The 15,473-nt window shown below is 41.5% G+C and overlaps 1 protein-coding gene across 2 annotated transcripts in view; it reads left to right on the top strand.

Moving 5' to 3' along the window:
• The first annotated feature begins 1,437 nt into the window (after window positions 1-1,437).
• The window catches only part of pole2 (polymerase (DNA directed), epsilon 2), a 40,478-nt gene continuing 26,442 nt past the window's right edge, over window positions 1,438-15,473 (top strand). The window contains exons 1-6 of one of the 2 annotated variants that reach the window (XM_067991031.1): window positions 1,438-1,535; window positions 8,553-8,653; window positions 9,245-9,320; window positions 11,793-11,870; window positions 12,886-12,979; window positions 13,826-13,900. In XM_067991031.1, coding sequence (XP_067847132.1) covers window positions 1,471-1,535; window positions 8,553-8,653; window positions 9,245-9,320; window positions 11,793-11,870; window positions 12,886-12,979; window positions 13,826-13,900 — 489 coding nt within the window. In that variant the 5' untranslated portion in view covers window positions 1,438-1,470. The remainder of the gene's footprint in view (window positions 1,536-8,552; window positions 8,654-9,244; window positions 9,321-11,792; window positions 11,871-12,885; window positions 12,980-13,825; window positions 13,901-15,473) is intronic. The other variant, XM_067991030.1, reaches the window with a different exon arrangement.

The following is a 15,473-nucleotide window of genomic DNA, read 5'->3' on the forward strand; positions in this document are numbered from 1 at the left end:
CCCGCTGGCTTTAATTGCCTGCGGGATTCCCACCAGCGGGGGCTGCGCGCGCACGCCGGTGCGTCAGTGGGGAACCCGGAAGTGGGCGGGTTGGAGTCGGGCTCCCGACCCACTCCGGGATTCTCCGATAGCGGGTGCTAAAATGATGCCCAATATTTTTCCCCACAGTATCACACTGTCAGATGAATGCAGTTATCAACTACACCTATATCTGTAAATCCCACAATGTTGCAATCTGAGCATATTCAGAATCTCTCAGCATGCATCCGTATGATTCTTTCATTGTAAAACTTGAAGCATCTTTCCTCATGCTCTTTCAAGATTTGTGATATTCTTTGTTTTTCCAAATGATTTGAAAACAAGCTGGATAGTGAATTTTAATTTGACCTATTTTCATTAAAGTTTCAGATTTATTATCAAATGCTTAATTTTTAATTGAGAGAGAAAGGGGTTGGTTACACCACCTGTGCTTTCTTTTACTTATATTGATAAATTCTAAACAATTAGAAAATGGTTGTATATCTTACTCAGGTTATTTGATTTTGCTTTTCCGAATGATTTGAAAACAAGCTTTTCCCCTCTAATAAAACGTTACTTGAAAACAATTTTCATTTTTTTTACTTCATACAGTCTAGCTCAGAGAGATAAAGGTTGTATGATATACACCTGTGCTTTCTTTTCTTTACAATTATAATTCCAAAACAATTATTGTTTGTGTAGATATTTAGTTACGCAGGTATGCTAGTTAAAGAAAGAAGTTGCATTTATATAGCTCCTTTCACAACCTCAGGACATCCCAAAGCACTCTACAGCCAATGAAGTACTTCTGAAGTGTAGTCACTGTTGTAATGTAGGAAATGTGGCAGCCAATTTGTGCACAGCAAGATCTCACAAACAGCAATGCGATAACCAGATAATCTGTTTTAATGATGTTGGTTGAGGCATAAATGTTGGCCAGGACACCAGGGAGAACTCCCCTGCTCTTCAAAGTGCCATGGGATCTTTTATGACCACCTGAAAGAGTAAATGGGGCCTTGGTTTATTGTCTCATCTAAAAGCCAGCACCTTTGACTATGCAGCACTCCCTCAGTACTGAACTGAAGTCACAAGATCATCCCTTCTTCATTATTTCTGACCAGGATCACCCTTTCCCAAAGCTACCGAACCCCAAAATTTACTCCTCCTTCAGTGCTATCAAACCTCGAACCACCAGGGGGAGGCTGCTAAATGGATAATCTCAATCTTGGAGATTAAAGAAAATCGACCAGTTCCTCATACTTGGTCTCATGGGGGAAGGAGTAGGCAGTTATTGTGCGTGTAATTTTTATGTTGCATGTAGCTGGGTCTTTACCAGGCTCCAGCTGTTTTATGAATGTCTAGGTTTGCGCTATTTTCAGGATCCTGTCGCGTTCTTCCCAGCGCGCTCTCTGCTTTGTGACGGAAGCTGCGATTTGGCGCCAAAGTTGAAGGATGGCGACTAAAGTAAAGACGAAAGTTTTAGCTGCTTTTAAAATGCATGGGTTAATCCTGAGATCGTAAGTAAAACGTCATTTATTACAAAACCTATTGTTTTATATATTTACAATCTAAAAATGTCAAAGCGAATGGTCAATGTTAGCAAGTTTTTTTATAAATGTTAAGTAAAGTGGTTCATTTTTATTATGACTTTCCTCCATTGATACGGTTCAGTAGTTAAATTATATTTTATATGTGCGTACATAAAATGCATTAACATTAGTACAATTTCCTATGTAATTAAAGAGAAGTTAATAATTAACGTGTCACCTGTGGTCTGGTTTGAATTTAATGTTTTGATTAAATATAAGCGAGCTCACGGATGACATGTTATTTACATGGCACATTGATCTGTACCTTTTTTTAAAAATAATTTCATTTCATCAGCTTTGCAGGTTGTGTTATTGTTTCTCTTTTTTAAGAAAACGACTTTGTAGCGTGTAATAAAGCCGTATTAAACAATAATTTGCATTTAACGTGGAAGAACGTCCCAAGACACTTCACAGAGATGTAATCAGACTAAAATTGACACTAATCAAAGATGTGGAGATGCCGGTGATGGACTGAGGTTGACAATTGTAAACAATTTTACAACACCAAGTTATAGTCCAACAAATTTATTTTAAATTAAATTCCACAAGCTTTCGGAGGCTTCCTCCTTCGTCGGGCGGATGGTGGAAGCCTCCGAAAGAAGGAGGAAGCCTCCGAAAGCTTGTGGAATTTAATTTAAAATAAATTTGTTGGACTATAACTTGGTGTTGTAAAATTGCCCGACCGACGAAGGAGGAAGCCTCCGAAAGCTTGTGGAATTTAATTTAAAATAAATTTGTTGGACTATAACTTGGTGTTGTAAAATTGTTTACAACTAATCAAAGAGACAGGGGTCACTAAAAGCTTGGTCAAGGAGGTGGGTTTTAAGGAGGGTCCTGAAGGCGATGGGTAGAGAGGTTTAAGGAGGGGATTGCAGAGTTTGGGGCAGAAATAGCTGAAAGCATGTCCACAAAGGATGGATGATGGGATTGCGGGATGTTGACGAGGCCAGAGTTGGAACAACACAGAGTTCTTGGAGAGTTCTTGGGCTAACGAAGGTTACAGAGATAGGGAGGGATGAGGCCATAAAGGGATTTAAACACGAGGGTGAGCATTTTAAATTTGTGGCTTTGGGGTACCGGGAGCCAATGCAGGTCAGCAAGTACGTGGGTAATGTGTGAGCGAATCTTAGGTGTCGGATACGGTATGGACAGCAGAGTTTTGACGAGCTGAAGTTTGTGGAGGTTGGGAGACCGGCCTCGAGAGCATTAGAATAGTTGAGTCTGGAGGTGAGAAAAGCATGGATGAGTGTTTCAGCAGCAGATGGGCTGAGGCACGGATGGAGAAGGGTGATGTTGCGGAGCTGTAAGTCGGTGGTTTTTGTGATGAAGACATGAGGTAGGAAGCTGCACTTGGGGTCAAATAGGATGCTAAGGTTGTGAACAGTCTGGTTCAACCTGAGACAGTGGCCGGGAAGGGAGATCAAATCGGTGGTGAGGGTACAGCGTTTGTGATGGGGTGTAGAAGACAATGGCTTTGATCTTCCCAATGTTTAACTGGAGGAAATTGTGGCTCATTAGGGTTGGGTGCATTCTTGACAACACAGAGGCAGGGAGGAGGCCGAGAGTGTTGGTGGAGAGGTAGGGCTGAATGTCATCCGCGCACATCTGGAACCTGACCCCATGTCTTCGGAAGATGTTGCCAAGGGGCAGCATGTAGATAAGGAAATGGAGAGGACCAAAAATGGATGCTTGGGACTCCAGAGGTAATGGCGTGGGGGTGGGAAGAGAAGTCATTGCTGGAGATGCTCTGGCTGCGATTGGAGACAAACACAAAGGTTAAAAGTAAACCGTTGAAAAGTTACATATCCCTGACTGAGGGTTGATGGAAACAGCTATATGCACAAATGTACCTTAAATTAGATATGATGTGTAATGTGATGTAAGGAACATTTGTTCTGGTGAGGTATTCTTAAAGAAAAATGCTACATAACGTGGGTCAAATATTAAAATGTGAGCCTTTTTAAAATTCTGATCCTTGTTTTCAAATCCCTCCATGGCCTCGCCCCTCCCTATCTCTGTAACCTTCTCTAGCCCTACAACCTGCGCTCCTCCAATTCTGGCCTCTTGCCCATCCCCGATTTTAATCGCTTCATTATTGGCGGTCGTGCCTTCAGCTACCTTTAGAGGCCCTAAGCTCTGGAATTCCCTCCCCAAACCTCTCTGCCTCTCTAACTCTCTCTCTTCCTTTAAGACGTTCCTTAAAACCTATCTGACCAAGCTTTTGGTCGCCTGTCCTAATATCTCCTCATGTGGCTCGGTGTCAAATTTTGTTTGATAATGCTCCTGTGCAGTGCCTTAGGACGTTTTACTACATTATGTATTTATGAAACATTTTTGGGTTTTCCTTAATTTTACTTGACAGTATTCATGCCCTCTCTTTGCTTTCCTAATTTCCTTTTTAATTTCACCACTGCACTTTCTATATTCCTCTAGGCTTTCTGCAGTATTGAGCTCTGTCTGACATAAGCTTCCCTTTTTTGCCTTATCTTGCCCTGTATGCACCTCGTCATCCAGGGGGCTCTAGATTTGGCAGTCCCACCCTTTTTCTTTGTGGGAACATGTTTACTCTGAACCCCTTGAATGCCTCCCACTGCTCTGATGCTGAATTACCTTCAAGTAGTTGTTTCCAGTCCACTTTTGCTAAATCACCTTTCAGCTTCGTAAACTTGGCCTTTCCCCAATTTAGAACTTTTACTCCTGTTCTATCTTTGTCCTTTTCCATAACTATGCTAAATCTAACTGAATTATGATACTACCACCAAAATGCTCTCCCACTGATACCCCTTCCACCTGCCTAGCTTCATATATAGCACCTTTAATGGAAACAACGACTTGAAGGTAATTCAGCATCAGAGCAGTGGGAGGCATTCAAGGGGGAGATTCAAGGGGTTCAGAGTAAACATGTTCCCACAAAGAAAAAGGGATTTGACTGCCAAATCTAGAGCCCCCTGGATGATGAGGTACATACAGGGCAAGATAAGGCAAAAAAGGGAAGCTTATGTCAGACACTGAGAGCTCAATACTGCAGAAAGCCTAGAGGAATATAGAAAGTGCAGTGGTGAAATTAAAAGGGAAATTAGGAAAGCAAAGAGAGGGCATGAAAAAATACTGTCAAGTAAAATTAAGGAAAGCCCAAAAATGTTTCATAAATACATAAAGAGCAAGAGGATAACTAAGGAAAGAATAGGGCCTAATTGGAGACCAAAAAGACAGCCAATGTACCTATGTGGAGGTGGAAGATGTGGGTATGGTTCTTAATGAATACTTTGTGTCCATCTTCACAAAAGAGGGGGACAATGCAGAGATTATAGTTAAGGAGAAGAAGTGTCAAATATTGGATGGGATAAACAGTGAGAGAGGAAGTATTAAGGGGCTTGGCATCTTTGAAATTAGATAAATCGCCAGGCCCAGATGAACTGTATCCCAGGCTGTTAAAAGAACTAAGGGAGGAAATAGCGGAGGCCCTGACCATCATTTTCCAATCCTCCCTGGCTACAGACGTGGTGCTGGAGGATTGGAGGACTGCTAATGTTGTACTGTTGTTTAAAAAGGGAGTAAAGGATAGACCTAGTAATTACAGGCCAGTTAGTCTAACCTAGGTGGTGGGCAAATTATTGGAATCAGTTTTGAGGGACAGTATAAACCATCATTTAGAAAGGCACGGATTAATCAAGGACAGTCAACGTGGATTGTTAAGGGAAGGTCGTGTCTGACTAACTTGATTGAATTTTTTAAGGAGGTAACAAGGAGGGTTGACAAGGGTAGTACATTTGATGTAGTCTATATGGATTTTAGCAAGGCTTTTGACAAGGTCCACATGGCAGACTGGTCAAAAAAGTAAAAGCCCATGGGATCCAAGGGAAAGTGGCAAATTGGATCCAAAATTGGCTCAGTGGCAGGAAGGGAAGGGTAATGGTTGATCGGTGTTTTTGTGACTGGACGGCTGTTTCCAGTGAGATTCCGCAGGGCTCAGTACTAGGTCCCTTGCTTTTTGTGGTATATATTAATGATTTAGACATAAATGTAGGGGGCATGATTAAGAAGTTTGATACAAAAATTGGCCGTGTGGTTGATAGTGACTGCAGGAAATATCAATGGACTGGTCAGGTGGGCAGAAAAGTGTCAAATGGAATTCAATCCGGAGAAGTGTGAGGTAATGCATTTGGGGAGGTCAAACAAAGCAAGGGAATACACAATAAATGGGAAGATACTGGGAGGCATAGAGGAACAGAGGGACCTTGGAGTGCATGTCCACAGATCCCTGAAGGTAGCAGGACAGGGAGACAAGATGGTTAAGAAGACATACGGGATACTTTTGTTTATTAGCCGAGGCATAGAATACAAGAGCAGGGATGTTATGCTAGAACTGTATAAAACACTAGTTAGGCCACAGTTTGAGTACTGCGTACAGTTCTGGTCACCACATTGCAGGAAAGATGTGATTGCACTAGAAAGGTCGCAGAGGAGATTTACAAGGATGTTGCCAGGACTGGAGAATTTTAGCTATAAGGAAAAATTGGATCGGCTGGGATTGTTTTCTTTGGAACAGAGGAGGATGAGGGATGATTTAATTGAGGTGTATAAAATTATGAGGGGCCTAGATAGAGTGGACAGGAAGGACCTATTTCCCTTAGCAGAGAGGTCAATAACCAGGGGGCATAGATTTAAAGTAATTTGTAGAAGGATTAGAGGGGAGCTGAGGAAAAATGGTCGGGATCTGGAACTCACTACCTGAAAGGGTGGTAGAGGCAGAAACCCTCATCATATCCAAGTACCTTTTAAATGTGCACTTGAAGTGCCATAACTTACAAGGCTATGGATCAAATGCTGGGATTACACTGGGTAGCTCTATTTCGACCAGCACAGATACGATGGGCCTAACGGCCTCTTTCTGTGCCGTAAATTTTCTATGTTTCTATATAAATGCAAGTTGTTGTTGAGTCCTTGGAAAAGCTGCTCAGGGAGAGAGCTGATTGGATGACAGACTATGTTCCAGAAAACCAGAAAATGTACTTAAAGTACCATGGTGATGCAGTATGGTGGAATGCAGGTGTGATTTTCCCACTCTGCTTAATTCCTGAACTCAGTCATGTTGCTGACGGGATGTGCCTAGTGGTTGCCAGTTGCCTCCTTGGAATGGGGGAGGAGGGAGAATTATTGTTGGGCCACTATTGTGCATTGCCTAGCAGATGACTGAAGAGCATCTTTGCTTTGTTGGAGGACTGGGAGATCACCTGTCACAAAAGCAAAATACTGCAGATGTTGGAAATCTGAAATAAAAACAGAAATGCTGGAAACATTCAGCAGGTCAGACAGCATCTGTGTGGAAAGGTCATTGACCTGAAACGTTAACTGTGTTTCTCTTCACAGATGCTGCCAGAACTACTGAGTGTTTCCAGCATTTTCTGTGTTTATTTGGGAGGTCACCTGTGTTCTGTTGCAGGATAATTGTGCTGAAAGGGAGGAAATAGAATGATTTCATGCCTTCTCTCCACAAAAAAATCAGACTTATAGTCCTAGATGCCATTCCTGGTTAATCATAGGTGATTTGATGATTGTAATGTTTGTCATGTGAGCTATTTCTGTTTTATCCGATATACATACAGTAGTAATGATTCAAAATTATGCTCATTAATTTATTAAAAGGTGTATCCAAGATTGATTTCAGAGTTCAAATCGACCATTTATCAAATAACTGGAAATGGAGATTGCCCCCGAGGAATTGTTTTATAAGCAACTACCAGTTTGTTAACCTATAATAACTTTTTAAGGGATATATATAGTATGTGCCGTGGATAAATCCACGATTTCTTATAATCTATTAACATAATTCCGCTTTCTAAACAAACCACGGTCTTTATTTCCTACTACAATAGACCATGATGGCTAGTACTTAGTAAAGGAAGATGGTAGTGGTTGTTGGAGGCTAATCATCTCAGCCCCAGGACATTGCTGCAGGAGTTCCTCAGGGCAGTGTCCTAGGCCCAACCATCTTCAGCTGCTTCATCAATGACCTTCCCTCCATCATAAGGTCAGAAATGGGAATGCTCGCTGATGATTGCACAGTGTTCAGTTCCATTCGCAACCCCGAAGATAATGAAGCAGTCCGTGCCCGCGTGCAGCACAACATCCAGGCTTGGGCTGATAAGTGGCAAGTAACATTCCCGCCGTTCAAGTGCCAGGCAATGACCATCTCCAACAAGAGAGAATCTAACCACCTCCCCATGACATTCAATGGCATTACCATCGCCGAATCCCCCACCATCAACATCCTGGGGGTCACCATTGACCAGAAACTTAACTGGACCAGCCACATAAATACTGTGGCTACAAGAGCAGGTCAGAGGCTGGGGATTCTGCGGCGAGTGACTCACCTCCTGACTCCCCAAAGCCTTTCCACCATCTACAAGGCACAAGTCAGGAGTGTGATGGAATACTCTCCATTTGCTTGGATGAGTGCAGCTCCAACAACACTCAAGAAGCTCGACACCACCCAGGACAAAGCAGCCCGCTTGATAGGCACCCCATCCACCACCCTACACATTCACTCCCTCCACCACCGGCGCACAGTGGCTGCAGTATGTACCATCCACAGGATGCACTGCAGCAACTCGCCAAGGCTTCTTCGACAGCACCTCCCAAACCCACGACCTGTACCACCTAGAAGGACAAGGGCAGCAGGCACATGGGAACAACACCACCTGCACGTTCCCCTCCAAGTCACACACCATCCCGACTTGGAAATATATCGTCGCTGGGTCAAAATCCTGGAACTTCCTACCTTCACCACACGGACTGCAGCGGTTCAAGAAGGCGGCTCACCACCACCTTCTCAAGGGCAATTAGGGATGGGCAATAAATGCTGGCCTTGCCAGCGATGCCCACATCCCATGAACGAATAAAAAAAAATCACAATTTTCTACTGTTTTATTTCTCTATGATTAGTAATGCCACCAAATTTCTTCTGGACGTCCTTGAGTCAGTCAATGAGTTGGAGCTTGACGACGCAATTGAACGCATCATTGATGCAGTTGAAAAACAGCCATGTAAGTAACTTTTGAACGCTCTGAACAATTAATTACCTAAGATCTATTGCTAATCAACTCTTAAGTGAAGTGGTATATGGTGTTCAGTCCTTAGCATTATTTTTTGTAATGGGAAAAAGATTCCACTGCATGCAATGGATTCTGGGGCATTGGTAGCATCAGTTATTGAATTGACATAATATTACTTCACTGCTAGATTATTCCCCAGGATTGGTCTCAGTGCATTTGGGCCAATCAGAGTTGCTTTTGGTTCTGTGTGCCTATACTAGGATTTTAGGGATATGAAAATGATTAAACTCCAACTGTACCCCTGCGCACACTTAGAGATCTGAAAGCCATGGCTTTGCCAACCTGCACCTAAGCTTTTTGGACTTGGGTAAGTGGGATGTGTGCCTGCAGGAAAGAATGTGCACCCTGTATTGAGTAAATAGAAACCCTACAGTAGCTTGAATTGGAGACTTTTATCCATATGATAGGATTCCACCTGTGTCAGATATCTGCCTACTCCAATAAAAAAAAATCCAGAGTCAGTTGTTACAAGCTGTAGCTAAATAAAGACAAGCCTTTGATTTGTGTGTTTCTACTTTTCAGTGAGCTGCAACATGATCGAGCAATCAATGGTGGAGGCAGCAGTCCAGGAGTGCAGTCAGACATGTGATGAAACTATGTAGGTCAACTGGAAGATTTATCTATTACATTGACTAGAAATTGTGTGTGGCAATCGCAACAATTTTCTAGCTTTCAAAATTGTTATATAAAGTATACACTGATACATACCTCAGCAATGTCGTGTTTCCACTCCTATTAGACAAAAATGTTGACTTTCAAACAATTTGGGGAGCAGCCATTCACTAAAATAAATTAGAGTGTTGGAGGTTTTAAATTTCAAGGTTTTTCTGAGAGTTAATGGGGTAATTACACCCTTATATGTGTACATGCATGTAAAAGCTGTGATTTTCTGCAGAACTTTCTCGGCCCTTGATCTCCAGCCTCAGCCCCTAGCCCTAGCCTGTGTTCCCTTCCAGATCCAGCCTTTCATTCCCAATTTCTTTCACACCCAACCGCGTTTGGTGGCTCCTGGAGGCACCAGTACAAATGAAGACAGTGGCTCTGGATCGACGTTGACCGGTGCATCCAGTGCGTAGGAAAGGCACTGGTCAATACACCAGACTTAATGGCAAATGGGTTTGCCTTTGTAGTTAGTCATAAACAAATTGAAACTTACAGCTAAGCTGGGTCCTGCTAAGGTACTTGCAAAAGGAGGGAGAGCTAATAGGCAAAAGCCTACACCTTTAAATAGTTCTCTTGAAGTCTTTTTGTAGCAATCAAGCGGTGCTGCAAAACCATGAGGCCAGGAGGGTCATTAAGGAGATAAAGTGGGAATCATTGGGATAGATCTATCTGCAGTTGTTGATTTGCATTGGTACTATGAACTTCCTGAGAAGGGGATAAAGGGCACTTTAGTCTTTTGTATCTTCAACAATAGCAAAGTTCCACTGCAGGCTGAGTTTGTGTGGTATAATGTGTGTTCAAACAGTTCTCCTTCATGGTTCAGAACTCCTAGGCTAGACAAAGTCCTTCTATTTCATGCCTATGTGTGAGATCCAGAACCAAATTATGAGGTAGATTTGTGGCAAAAGGGGGAAAATGGTTGCAGAGAGGGAGGATTCCAAACTATACCGACCTGTTACTGAGTACCTTGGCGGGTGAGTCAGCCTCATAGCAAATACATCTCTGCCAAAGCCCATCACATGAGGACCTGGATTAAGCAGTTGCTGATGGGGAGACCTGGGACAGGGCATTATGTTTGGACACATGGCAAACTCCTTTTCACCATATTAAAGAGCAGATATCTGACGTATAGCTAATCCGGATACACTGAGATCTGGGTTGACAGTTAACAAAAAGTATTACCTGGCGGCACACACAGGCACCAAACGCTGGGTATATCGTGTTTGGGTTGAAGGGAAGAAATTAAATGCTGGTGCTCCACATCTCCACTGGTGGTTCTACTGTTGAATGGAGTATGTTGTGTGTTCGTGCTGTGGTCAGGAAGATGGTGGGGCTCACACATTTATGGTGAATTGTGCAGCTCACTGTGCTACTTGTGAAGAGTTCTTAGTACTTGCTGTCCACCTGGTGTGGACTCAAACCTTGTCACTTGTCTAATTGACTAGTGACTATGTTCCTTGTCTGGGGGTGGAGAAGAGAAACTGGGTCTCTTTGGGATCAAAGGGTGATGGAAGTTTGGAACTATGCCAACGCTCTGTGGCACCTTCTATAATCCAGCAATTGAGCCAGGCATGGCTGTGACACTCCAAGGCACTTTTGATTCAGCCAGTCTTATTCACTAATGGAACCTGGAAGGGTAGACCTGTCACTGGGGGTTGGAATTGTTCCCACTCAGCTCTAATTAACCCTGCAAACAAGCATCCTAATGGATAGGATGGTCCTGGCTTGACAAGCAGCAGGAAACTTACCAGTGCTCTGTGCTTTTAGGCTCCATGTTTTGCTTGGTTAAACTCCAGCAGTACTCCTGCACACAGCTGGGTCCCTAAACTTCTGTACTTGGTTAAGTGGGGTGTGTCACTTCTGGGAGAGTGTATGCACTCTGTATTGAGCAAACAGAACTTCTAGCTATATGAATTCCTCAGTCGCTTGATTCTGAGATTTTTAAACATGGTGATTTTTTTTTGTGCATATCAGATGCCCGGTTGATAAAAGGGGGAAAAGGGTGTTTTATGTGCCAGCCATGGCTTCTTTCTGGCCCTCATGTCCCACTCCATTCCAGCATAGGCCACGATCCCTTAGTTCCTCGCCCAGGTGAGAAGTGCAGAAGCCAGAGGGAAAGAGAAAGCCTAGGGGGATTAAAAAAAGTCAGAGACAAACAGAAATACAGGGACATGTTGTGAGAAGCATACAAAAAGAGAAAGTGGGTGACAAAGTAATTTATAAATGAAAACAGAATTTTTTCGGAGTGGAAGAGAAGCAGAGTGAGATACAACATTTTTGTCTCAGCAATGTCACGGGAGATCACCACTGAAGATATGTGCTACTTTAATTTGTTCAATCAATTGCAACAAAAAATGTAGTACATTTGATTAGGTTAGTCTTAACAATTTTGATTTTACATTTACAGAGAACACATTTTCAATATAATTGGAGCATTTGACGTCCCTCGTTATATCTACAATTCAGAAAGGAAGAAGTTTTTACCGTGAGTTTCTAACTATTTGTCTTTAGAAGTACAGTTTATAATTTTGCATGAACAGTGTAGTTTGTATAACTTAATCTTAAATAAACAAACAATATTTCCAAGAATAACATCTGTCATGACATGGATGCTCTTTGACTCACTCACTAATGAGTACTTTCTAACATGCTTCTATATGACTCCCAAAACCTCTAACTATACAGGGGAACTAGTATATTTGATAAATGTTCCAGTAGTTTATCGTAAAGTTATGTTTTTCTTTCACATGTTCTATGAAGTTCAGCCATTACTTCTTGAAAATGTCCTCTGTTGCTTCTGTACCCTGTTGGACCCCAGGTGGCCTTTTTCAGGTTACTTCGTAAAAGTAAGTGGGTTGCCCTTGGGTATAACATCAAAGTGCCATGAAACCCATCTAATTTTGTACACATTCAAAGATGGAATAGAAAGGCTGAATTTTTTTTCTTCCATTCACCCACTGGGAAACTTAAGCAGTTTGATCACTCTTAGAACTTCATGCTGTAACTCATCACTTTCACAAAGTCTAGGTTCCTACTTCATGATTTCAAATATAAATAACTAAGTCGATGAATAAATTTGGAAATCACACATTTTCTGGTGCATATCTCTCGAATACTGGTAGGCACTGATGGCCTTCATAGATTCGGGAGTTGACCCTAATACCTAATATGTCTCATGATGGCATCAGGTTGACAAACATCCATAGAATATCAAAGATAAAAAGGGCTAGACTTCCCAGATGCTGGAAGAATCCAATTGTCACATAATTGCCAAAGCCTCTTTGAAAACAATAAATAAAGCAAGCAGGTAAACAAGGATGCAATTTAAAGCATTAACATACTAATACATTTCGGACATTTTGTCTCTGTCCCTGGGTTGTTGTGCATCAATTAGATTGTGTTATTCTCTTTGTAAATTTGGAAAAGCATATACAAAATGAGTAAGTTTCAACAAAAAAAATTCATAGATTTTTGCTAAAATCTTGTTTATGTACTGGCAGTCTTTCGATGACGGATCGTAGTGCATCGTGTTTGTTTGGAACTGCCGGGAACAAAGCTGAACTTTTTTGTGAGCGCTACACTATTATGCAACAGGTAAAGTGGGAAGTGGGGGTAGGATAAAACTTGTACATATTCTAGGAGCAAATGATCTCATTATTTCATACTAGTTCCTTTTTATTTTAAGGGACTGAACGTCATTTACAAAGAAATCACTTCATTACATACAGCCCTAGTGTTTGGTGGAAGATTTCAATTGTGCATTGAAGTAGAGAGGATTAGAAATAATCATTGCGTGTATTCCAGATACACTGTGGCAAATTACATTACATCTCAGTTTAAAAATACACACTCACTTCAGCTAATTTCAAATGAACTTCAAATCTTACAGATGCAGAGTTAACCCAACTTCCATCAGTCTCACAAGGACTTTATTAATTGTGGGTAAAATAGAACTGGATACAAAATGTGACTCCTATGAAGCTTGGTTCCCATGTTAACAAAATGACCATAAATCATCACAGCAAGATATTCTTGGCTTTAAAATTGTTAGTTCTAAATCTCTGTTGTGTGCAAATATAAACAAAATTGCTTCTACAAGCAAACTAATGAAAGTATTTTCTATATTTCTATCATTCACACAAAAGCCCTCAACTACAACAGAACACCAGCATCATTTAGTATAAATAAGTTTGATACCTCAACAAGGAAAGGTTTAATTCTACATAAAAAATCATACAGCGCAGAAGGAGGCCATTCGACCAATCATGCCTGTGCTGGCTCTTGGGGTGAGACTTAGAGAAGGGTTATTGGTTTCAGTTTAATACAAATCATTTTTACGGGGATGGCCTCCATATTCAGAACTTTAGAAAAGTTAGTTAACTTTAGAATTGATAAAGAACTTGTTGAGTCTCATATGCTAACACTTTTTTTATGTTACAGCGAACACACAGGCACGAATTATTTACACCTCCTGTGACAGGATCACACCCTGATGAGAACAGGAATAAATTTCAAGTAAGATGTCAAATGTTTCTCAACAATTTCGCCTTTCAGATATAAATGTTAATAAAGAAATTGTCTTTACTACTTGAAATATGGCATTTCCCATGGACAAAAAGCAAAATAAAATGTGTTTCCTATAACTGTGTCTTTGCTTGTCCCTCACTCTCTAAATTTTTTTCTCCATCTTTTTTCCTCAATTTTCCATTTTACACACTTTAGGGACAATTTTAAGGACGACCCGCCCCCGGCATAAACGGGGCGGTAGCAGTCTGAAAATGGTGTTGGATCTCTTAACGCCCCGTTTACACTTGTGCTCCGGTTGCTTCCGTCTTGGGTAGGATCCTGAGATGGACAGCCAGAGAGCTTGCCTGTTTCAGGCTGGAGACCACTTATAATATGCAAATCAGGGTCCTATAACTTACAACAGCCACTCAAGAGGAGGAAGCTCATGGTAATTCATAACCCATATTTATTGTCACATGATGACCACAGACCAATGATCTTGCTTAGGATGGATCGACAAAATAACAGTTTTTTTAATGTCAAACCATTCTGTTATCTACAAAGCAAACAGATTTAGTAATTTGAAAAAGGCGTCATTATTCTGCCTTTTCTGCTGTACCTAATTACGGAGATATTGCCATATTTGATAGTGTTTGATTATGATTTGCATTAAGGGGAAAGTGAAATGGGGAAGGAATTGCCATTCTGCAGTAAATCAAATGCGGTTACTTTAGAACTAATTTAATCTGGTGCTGGGAGATGGGCTACTGCAAACCATCCTCAGGTAAGTTTGCACAAACTAAACAAAACATTCAAATTTAGAACAGTTACACATTTGAAATAAACCAGAATTAACATAGAATCTTACAGCACAGAAAGGGAGCATTCGGCCCATTGTGCCTGTACAATGGGCCGAATGCTCCCTTTGAAAGAGCTATCCAATTAGTCCCACTCCCCTGCTCTTTCCCCATAGCCCTGCAAATTGTTCCTTTTCAAGAGTATATATTCAATTCCCTTTTGAAAGTTGCTATTGAATCTGCTTTCAGGCAGTGCATTCCAGAACATCATAACTCACTACGTTAAAAAAAAAACTCATCTCCTCTCTTGTTCTTTTGCCAATTGTCGTAAATCTTTGTCCTCTGGTTACCAACCCTTTGACCAGTGCAAACAATTTGTCCTTATTTACTGTATCAAAACCCTTCATAATTTTGAACATCTGTATTGAATCTCTCCTTAACCTTCTCTGCTGTAAGGAGAACAATCCCAGCCTCTTTAGTCTCTCCATTTAACTGAAGTCCCTCATCCCTGGTACCAGTCTAGTAAATCTCCCCTGTCCCGCTCCAAGGCCTTGCATCCTTCCTAAAATGTCATGCCCAGAATGGGATACAATACTCCAGCTGAGGCCAAATCAGTGATTTATAAAGGTTTAAGATAACTACCTTGCTTTTGTACTTTATGTATAAAGCCAGGATCCCGTATGCTTTTTAACAGCCTTCTCATCTTGCCCTGCCACCGTCAAAAATTTGTGTATGTGAACTTCCAGGTCTCTCTGTTCCTGCATTCCCTTTAAAATTATTTACAT

The sequence above is a fragment of the Heptranchias perlo genome, chromosome 10 (assembly GCF_035084215.1).
Source record: "Heptranchias perlo isolate sHepPer1 chromosome 10, sHepPer1.hap1, whole genome shotgun sequence".
NCBI classification, from domain to species: Eukaryota; Metazoa; Chordata; class Chondrichthyes; order Hexanchiformes; family Hexanchidae; genus Heptranchias; species Heptranchias perlo.